Raw genomic sequence first — 8,647 nt, forward strand, 5'->3', positions numbered from 1 at the left:
TCTAAACTTGGCATTTGATCCATAACTTTGCCATCTTTTCGAATATGTCTTCAATTAAAAAATGTTTACATGACTAATGTATGGACGATTGTTCAAAAAGTTTTAAATATGTTGTGTTTTTGCTAATTCAATTGTAAACTTTTCAATTTTTTTAATTCAATCTTATTTATTTTATTTTTTATCAATGAGTCAATCCAATCGATTTTGATCGGGGAAATCACCGATGTGAACACGGGAGCGCCACGTAGGACAACCGACACCGATATGGACAATTTTAAAAAATATTTTTATTTTATGAATTTTTATTATTTTTTTCCGAATTTTTACTTCTTCTTCCCTTTGTTGATGAGGAGGTTTGGCAAGGCATGGCTGGACAAGGTGAGCCACCATGGGCGCGTTTGTTTGTGTTTGTTTAAAAATTGTTAGAACGAGAAATAAAAAAGTATTTGTTTCGGGGAACAATTTTTCAACAAAAACACTGCGTTTAATAAACTTGTTTCGGAAATAAAAATAAACGAAACATGTTTGGTAAATTTAGATAATTTTTTATTTCTTTTATTTTTCTATTTTTTCTTATTTTTCCTTTTTTTCTTTTTTTTTCTTTTTTCATTTTTTTCTTCTTTTGGCGGTCGCGGGCCAAGGCCTTGGTCGGCGGCCGCCGCGAGGCCGAGCTCGCCCGGGCGGCGAGGCGCGCCTCGCCGGCCACCGCTGAGCGAGGTCGAGGCTCGCCGGCCCCGGGGCGGCTCGGCCCTCGCCGGATCTGGCGGAGGCCGAGCTCGCCCAAATGGCCGGCGAGGTCGCCTCGCCATGGCGGGCGAGCTCGAGCTCGCCAGATCCGCGAGGCCGAGCTCGCCCGGCGGCGGGCGGCGCCCTCGGCCAGGGCCACCGCGGGGCGAGGCGGGCTCGCCGGCCGCCGGGCGAGCTCGGCCTCGCCGGACCGCGAGATCGAGCTCGCCCGGGCCCGGCGCGGAGGTCGACCTCGCCATGGGCCGGGCGAGCTCGAGCTCGCCCATCCGGCGAGGCAGGAGGCTCGCCGCCGCCGGGCGAGTCGGCCTCGCCGGATCTGGCGGCTCGAGCTCGCCCGGCCATGGCGAGGGACCCTCGCCCGGCTACGGCGCGTCGGCCTCGCCGAGGGGCCGCGCGTCGGCCTCGCCGGGCAGCGAGCCTCGCCGTGGCTGGGCGGCCGCCGAAGCCCTCGTCGGCGGTCGCAGGCCATGGCCGAGCGGCCAGACCAAAGAAAAAGAACAAGAAAATAAAGAAAAAGAAAAAAAAAAAAAAAGTGTTTTCGTTGTGTTGAAACAAACACAAAATTTGTGTTTCTTGTTTGTTTCTTTTTGTTCACGAAAAGAACAAAAAACGCACTCCAAACGCGTTGCCTTTTTGCTCCCAGGAACAAAAAGAAAAACTGTTTAAAAGCAAAAAAAAAAAACGCAAACAAAGCGGGGCATGAGACCCAAGGAATGTCAGCCTCGCCTTTGTCTAATGGTTGGCTACCGGCAAAAAGATGAAGAAAGAAAAAGAAAAATCATTGGCTACCGGTTGTCCAATGTGACATTGCTAATGTTTATGTTTATAAAATTCCAATCAAAATTGGTTGAATGGGTTGAATTGGCAAAATTTGAGAATGCTTGATACTAATTTGGTAAAACTATAATAGGTTTACATTTTTTTGAATAATTTCCGTCATTGTGGTAACTATAAATGAAGTACTGATGTATAGCCACTTACAGGAATGGAGGATTGGTTTCGGATTGGTCCCACTGCTCTGCTTCTGTCTCCATCCCCTCCACCACTCATTTCTCCACTTCACCTCTCTCTCTCTATCTCTCCTCGATTTGTTCTGCTACGGTCTCTCTAGGCAGGAGCTAACCCAGCGATCATCGTGATTTGCCTTTTCTTATGCAAACCTTTGACTGAGCTCTGATTGCTTGGGATCGATCCGGTTCAGCCGGCTCGGTTCGGGTTATATCGACTCGGCGGCAGTATCTCGTGACCCCGTACCCGGTTAGTGGATTAGTGTTGGTTACTCCGCTTTTTGGACTAAATTGAATCTGGTCCGGTTTGTACAAACGATCGAGTTAAGAAAGTCTTGCATCAGCTAAAACGATGATTCGAGGAGTTTCCGGAGCGAAGTCGATGGATGGTCTTATGACTGACTGGATCTTTCATTGCGATTTTGTGATTTGAGAGCTCTCTATCATCACCTTGTACGAAATTCGGAACTGCATTCTGCTGTTATGAGGTGCTAATGCTCAGTCGTGTTCGAAGGAAGTTTCATGAATTAGCGGGAAAGCTTCGATGTAACGTTTGGATTGCATTTCGCATTAACTCGGACGACGGCACGAATACAATCGACCGGTGACGACAGTTTCTAATCTTAACTTATCAAGAACATTTCAGGAATAGATAGCAAACGTTCATTTCATTTTCTGTGAATGATAAAATTCTTGACGTGGGACTCGACGAAACACGTTCGGAGTCCAGCGTGCACCTTCCGGGTGTTATTCGACCATTCCTAGTTCTACTGCTTTTCCATCTTTCCGCTGAACTTCTTGATTCGATTCTCACGATAGAGCGAATAGCTAGGTACCCGATCATTGTTTCAAGCTCTGGAGCCTATACAGTCGAGAATACACTCCACTGCCTGATCTGATCAGGGTCGAATGGGGACCGATCTCCACGATCTCGCCTTTCTCCATGACAATGATGCTGTCTGATTTGACTATGGTGGAGAGCCGATGTGCTACCGTAATTACGGTGGTCCGGGAGAAGAGGCCACAGTTATTGGACTCGTTTGCCGCCTCCAGAGCACTCACGATACTCCTTTCGGATTCAGCATCGAGGGCGCTTGTGGCTTCGTCCAGGAGCAGCATTGCCGGCTTCTTCAGCAGTGTTCTTGCTATGGCTATTCTTTGCTTTTGTCCCCCAGAAAGTTGGCAGCCCTTCTCCCCGACTAGAGTGTCGTAGCCATCGGGCAAACTGCTGATGAATTCGTGTATGTTGGCTTGCCTCGTCGCCTCCATTATTTCAGCTTCCAAAGCCCCGCAATATCCGTAACAGATGTTCTCTCTGATGGAGGAGCTAAAGAGGATGGGCTCTTGCTGCACAAATCCTATTTGCGTCCTCAACCATCTCAGGTTGTATTCCTTTATGTCCTTCCCATCAATGAGCACCTTTCCTTCGATAGGATCGTAGAACCTCAGCAGAAGGGCCAGAATAGAGGACTTTCCGGCACCACTTGGCCCGACAAGACCCACCTTCGTCCCAGCTTCAATTTTCAACGTGAAGTTCTTGAGAACGGTAACTTCTGGTCGTGATGGGTACTTGAATTTGACGTTCTGGAACTCAGCAGTTCCTTTGATCCTCCCGTGATGTGTATTTTCCAGCGCATCTGGTTCGATTTCAGTTTTTCGGTCAAGGGTCTGGAATGCAGGAGTGAGTATGCTCATGGCCGATAAAACGGTGGGGATCAGCGTCCACAGCTCTGTAATAGAAGGTACCGTGAGAGAAAATCTGGTACGATCTTATGCCGTTTTCAAATGTGGCTTGGCCTCTATCGACCAAGACCGCGGTGTACCACAACGCGATTGCATGTGCAATGTTCCATAAGCACAGAGAGAATCCTTGGATTATTCCATACTTGATACTGGTTCTTCTGCTTTCTTTCATTGGGACTTCCAACGTTAACTTGGCTTTCCTCAGAATTTGCTCTTCATAGCAAAAAGATGCTACAGTTCTTATGTTTGTTGCCGACTCAGAAGTTAGGGAAACGACTTTGCCATATGCTGCAGAAGAGTCACCGGCAAATCCTTTGGCTGACTTGGCTTGAATGAGCCCGCCAATTAAGTGGCAAGGCATCACAGCCCAAGTCACTAGACCCATCCTCCAGTTTACAATCATGCTAACTACTGTAGCAATCAGTATAGAAGCGATGCATTGGACAATGACCGACATGCGATCAGAAATTATCACTTTCACCATGGATGTATCATTGATGATTCGCGAAGTAACCATCCCAATGCTGTTCTCAGGTTTCTCAAACCAAGTGAATTCATTGCGCAGGACACCTGCAAGATTTTAGAACAATCAATGCAAATTGTACTCTATAAATGATTCACACCATGGGCAGAATCTCAAATTCGGAGCTAGTAGATTCTGCATTAAACTGTAAAGGACTCTGCTAGCAAAAAAGAGTGACAGCTACCTGAAAAGAGAGCTTTTCTAAGGTTTGTCATGGCCTTCTCACCGACCACACCAAAGTAGTAATGCTGCAAGATGTGAGAGACTAATGATAGCAACCCTATTAGGGAGAATGCGATCGAGTACCATCCAACTTCCCGCTTTGCATGTTTATGGTAATATGCTACACCTATTGTTATGATGAAGAACCCAAAAACAGGCTTTGAGATTCCAGAGAAACCGGCTGCAATGGAGCCGATGGCTATCTTGACAAGTTCCGTCCTCCTCAACCCAAACCAGATTCTAAAGAAGTGGACTGCTTCTAATCTTTTCTTGTGCTCCTCTTGCTCAGGATCTTCTCTGAGGCTTTCTTCTATCTCTGTGCCTTTTTCACTTAAAACTCTGCTTTTAGGTGAGCCATGGGGTTGGTCAATTTCATAATCTTGCGAAGATATATCAGTTCTGTCATTCAATTAACATCACAGGCCAGTGATAACCTGTTTCTTTTTTTTTTTATCAAAATAATTGTCATGCACAAACGGTAGGAAATAATTATTATGAGGCAGCCAACCTTTCATCACGAACAACACTGATGTTTTGCATGTTGAATAAGCTGTTGTAAAATTCGCTGGTATCCAATAGGGTGCTGTGCGTTCCTGTCTCCCTAACCTGTCCATTCTCTACGACTGCAATTTCATCTGCATTAACGATGGTTGACAATCTGTGCGCAATCAAGATCACTGTTCTTCCCTGCATGGCCTTCTCCAATGCCTCTTGAACCAGCTTCTCAGATTGCGAATCAAGAGCACTTGTAGCCTCATCGAGCAGAAGTATTGGAGGATTCTTGAGAACAGCTCTGGCTATTGCAATTCTTTGTTTTTGTCCCCCTGACAGCTGGAAGCCCCTCTGCCCCACCTAGTCCATCATCATGGCGCCAAAATTTAACTTAGGATCCTTGTTTTTTGTCTAATGAGAGCTTGCGAACTTTCAGAAGAGACATCGTTTATTTACATCTGTTGCTAGGAGATTGCATATTACCTCTGTCGAGTACTTATCTGGAAGCTGTGAAATGAAATTATGTGCATTTGCCATCATTGCTGCATTCTCTATTTGTTGGTCATCTGCATCCAAATTTCCTACTTTAAGGTTGTCCTTGATAGTGCCTGCAAACAGTGATGGTTCTTGGGAAACTGCTCCAATATTTTGGCGGAGGCACTTCAAATCAAGATCCTTGATGTTATGGTTATCTATGAGAATGACCCCTGAAAACATGCAATATTACCCAATCATCAGCAACCTATGCAATATTATTCAATCATCAGAAATCTTTTTGTGCAAAAAGTGCATAAGCAATAGAAGCATGAAACCTTGGGAATAATAAAGAGAGGATAACAAATTTCAGCTCAAGAGCATGGAGGATAAAGGTTTTATACCTTTTGATGGATCGTAGAATCTTGCAACTAGGGATATGACTGTGCTTTTCCACACCCACTGCTACCAACTAACGCCACCGTCTTTCCTGCTGGAATTGACAGCGTAAAACCTTGAAGAATCACCTTATCTTCTCGGGATGGGTAAGCAAAGTGAATGTTCCTTATGTCAATGTTTCCCTCGATTTCCTTCAATACGATCCCCCTGCAGCGTTGCTAATAGTTGGTTGTCTCCGGATCACTTTGAAAACTTCATTTCCTGCTGCTTTTGCTTGGTTAAATACTTGCATGTCTGGGGCAGCATAAGTGATTGAGCTGGAATGCAAAAGAAGTCACGGTCCATAATTAAGGTTATATCTTCTTCACTTCATTATATGAAGATTCTTAAAGGCATCTGATATCTTCTTAAGAGGCTCAAAATGAAATGCATCACACGCATTCACACAAAACTTCAGAGAACCCAAGTAGGACGATGTTATTTCTCATGTTATGTGCAGATTAACTAGCTTGATGATCATCATTGGATTGCTTATCTAGTCGCTGTAAGACAAAACAATCTCATCCAAAAACTCTAACAAGAAAGGTAAACTTTTCTTACATAGCTCCAAAGAGGATGCTCATGACTGCTGCTATGACGTTCCCTCCACTAGATCTTCCGGCAGTGACCACGATTGCTCCGATCCATATGATTAGTGCCCAAGAGGAGTTGGTCACTGCTTGAAACATTCCTGTTCCAACTCCCTTAATCAGTGCCTCTCCTCTGCTAATGACAGACTGCTTGTCCATGCAGTCTGAGAATGACCTGATGGCGCCATCCTCTCCGACAAATGCAAAGACCGTTTTTATATGAGATATGGTCTGTACGTTGTCAAACATTAACCCATAAATTTCCAGATGATTCCGCTTTTCTTAGATATTTTATAACTAAAAAAAATAAAACGTGAAGTTTTTTCACCTGTTCCACAACACTAGTAGCTTCGGATAGGTAAATCATTTTGGCAGCTGAGATGGCATTCATTTTCTTGGTGTAGGTGGCTCCAATCAGTAGAATCAAGGGAACTACAAACAAGGTGACCAGTGAAACTTCCCAACTGCAAATGAAGGCAATCAAGACTCCAGAAAAGAATGTGGCGAAGCATGAAAGGAAATGCCCCAGCTGCTAGCAAAAGTTATGTTAGCATGATCGGCAAACTTTGGTGGGGAAATCTAAAGAGCAGTCAATTTGAGGGAAAGATTGCTACCTTCTCTCCGATAGCATCCTGGATTACGCTCATGTGAGTACTTATTCCCGCAATGACTTTTCCACTCGACAATTCAGTATCAAAAGCTCCAATCTCCTGTCTGAGGACCGATCTCAGGAATTCTAATCTAATCCGTGCTGTTTGTCTTTCGCTCGCGTACAGCCAGCATCCAATCTCTGCAGAAAATTGGAAGCCATGCGAATGCTTTGTTACTGCGTACTTTCTATACTATTAGTTTTGGGTGTGCATGGAAACACTCCAAAAAAGTGTTTCCGGCATCTTCTGTACGGAAAGTGTTCCCGGAACAAAAAGGAAAGAAACGCATTTGGTTGCGTTTTGTTCTTTTGTTTTTGTTCTAGAACGAAATAAGAACAGAAAAAGAAACAACAATTTGTTGTTTTTCTTGTTCCAGAAAATAAAAATGAAGAAACATTTCGGCGAGCTTCTTCTCTCTCTTCTTCTTCTCTTCTTCTTTTCTTCTTTTTTTTTCTTCTTTTCTCTTTCGCCGGGTCGGCCTCGGCCATGGCCGGCGATGGCCGGCCGTCCCGAGGCTCGGCCTTCAGGGGCGAGCCTCGCGTGGCTGGGCGAGGCTGCCGGCCTGTCGGCCGGTCGCCGGAGCGGGGACCGGCCGAAAAAAGAAAAATAAAAAAGAAAGGAAAAATGAAAAATAAAATAAAAATGTTTAAAAATTAAAAAAAAACAAAAAAGAATAAAATTTACCAAACGTGTTTTGTTCATTTTTTATTAGGAGCAAACGTTACCAAAACGCGTTCTTTTGTTCAAAAATTGTTCCGGAAAAACACTTTTTTTTTGTTCCCGGGAAGAAGAAAAGAAACGTTACCATTCGCATCCTTTCTCTCGGTTAATCTAGTCCTTCTTGCTAACTTTATCAGTAGTAGTCAATATGATAAATGATTATATGATACTTCCGATCCCACAAAACTGGATGCGATGTTCGGGAGTGGCACACAAAAAATAAGCAATCTCTATTGGAGCCTCGGAAACAGTGACTTTTGAACGGCAATTAGGTGCGAAACAAGTGTGCATGTCAAAAAAAAAAAAAAAAAAACTGTTCTGCGAGTAAAAACATATGCATCTCCATCATCTTAGTAAACCAAAAGAAGCCAACCTAGGATTCCAGCAGGGAAGGTTGCAATGGCCATGTACCACACATATGGAACAACCTGAAAGAGGTAAGAAGAAAAACACGAATGAAAAGCTCCACTGACACTCTGTGTGAATCATCCATAATTAGTAAGTTGGTACTCAAGGCGCGCTATGAATAAATATAGCCACCAGTTGACAGTAAGCTAGGAATTCAAGCGAAGTGCAGTTATCTACCTTTTTCAGAGCATGAACAATGCCATCTTTGTTGTCGATATGACTTCCGAAAGCATCGAGTGCTTTGCCGAGCAGCAAATATCCAACTGGTTGAGCCATCCCATGGACGACAGATCCTATGGTCCCTAGAGCCATTAAAATCCAATCGAGCGTGTCTGCATACTTCAAAAGCTTATAAAATGGCAAGCCTGTCGGGTCACTCTTCTTCTTCACGTCCTCCAGTACTTCTGTTTCCTTCCTCTCCACCTGCATGGGCTGTTCCGGCTGGGTAGACCTCTGCAGCATTTTTATTTTTTCACATGCGGAGAGGACTGAGTGATGTGTTGAGAAAGGACGAAGTCTCTTGAAGATTATATATAATTTATGAATACTATGCTGTGCGAGGAATATATGGAGCATATCCTTTGAGCTTCGGGGAAAAAAAAAGCGGGGAAGTCTTTTCCTTCTCAGCATTTA

General features: G+C 44.3%; 2 protein-coding genes across 2 annotated transcripts in view; one reads left to right on the top strand and one right to left on the bottom strand.

The window, feature by feature from the left end:
* Nucleotides 1-2,009, top strand: part of LOC120289667 (serine/threonine-protein phosphatase 6 regulatory ankyrin repeat subunit B-like) — a 3,049-nt gene extending 1,040 nt beyond the window's left edge. Inside the window, exon 4 of the mRNA XM_039304982.1 lies at nucleotides 1,949-2,009. Within this exon, the coding sequence (XP_039160916.1) occupies nucleotides 1,949-2,009 (61 nt within the window). The remainder of the gene's footprint in view (nucleotides 1-1,948) is intronic.
* A 585-nt stretch (nucleotides 2,010-2,594) lies between these two features.
* Nucleotides 2,595-8,443, bottom strand: LOC120289668 (ABC transporter B family member 19-like). Its single transcript, XM_039304983.1, is given in 13 exon segments — nucleotides 2,595-3,513; nucleotides 3,515-4,067; nucleotides 4,205-4,641; nucleotides 4,751-5,094; nucleotides 5,218-5,441; nucleotides 5,613-5,657; nucleotides 5,660-5,809; nucleotides 5,812-5,924; nucleotides 6,208-6,467; nucleotides 6,565-6,765; nucleotides 6,851-7,026; nucleotides 7,980-8,034; nucleotides 8,192-8,443. Coding segments are annotated over 13 exon segments (3,729 nt in total).
* Between the last annotated feature and the right edge of the window lie 204 nt (nucleotides 8,444-8,647).

The sequence above is a fragment of the Eucalyptus grandis genome, chromosome 11 (assembly GCF_016545825.1).
Source record: "Eucalyptus grandis isolate ANBG69807.140 chromosome 11, ASM1654582v1, whole genome shotgun sequence".
NCBI lineage: Eukaryota > Viridiplantae > Streptophyta > Magnoliopsida > Myrtales > Myrtaceae > Eucalyptus > Eucalyptus grandis.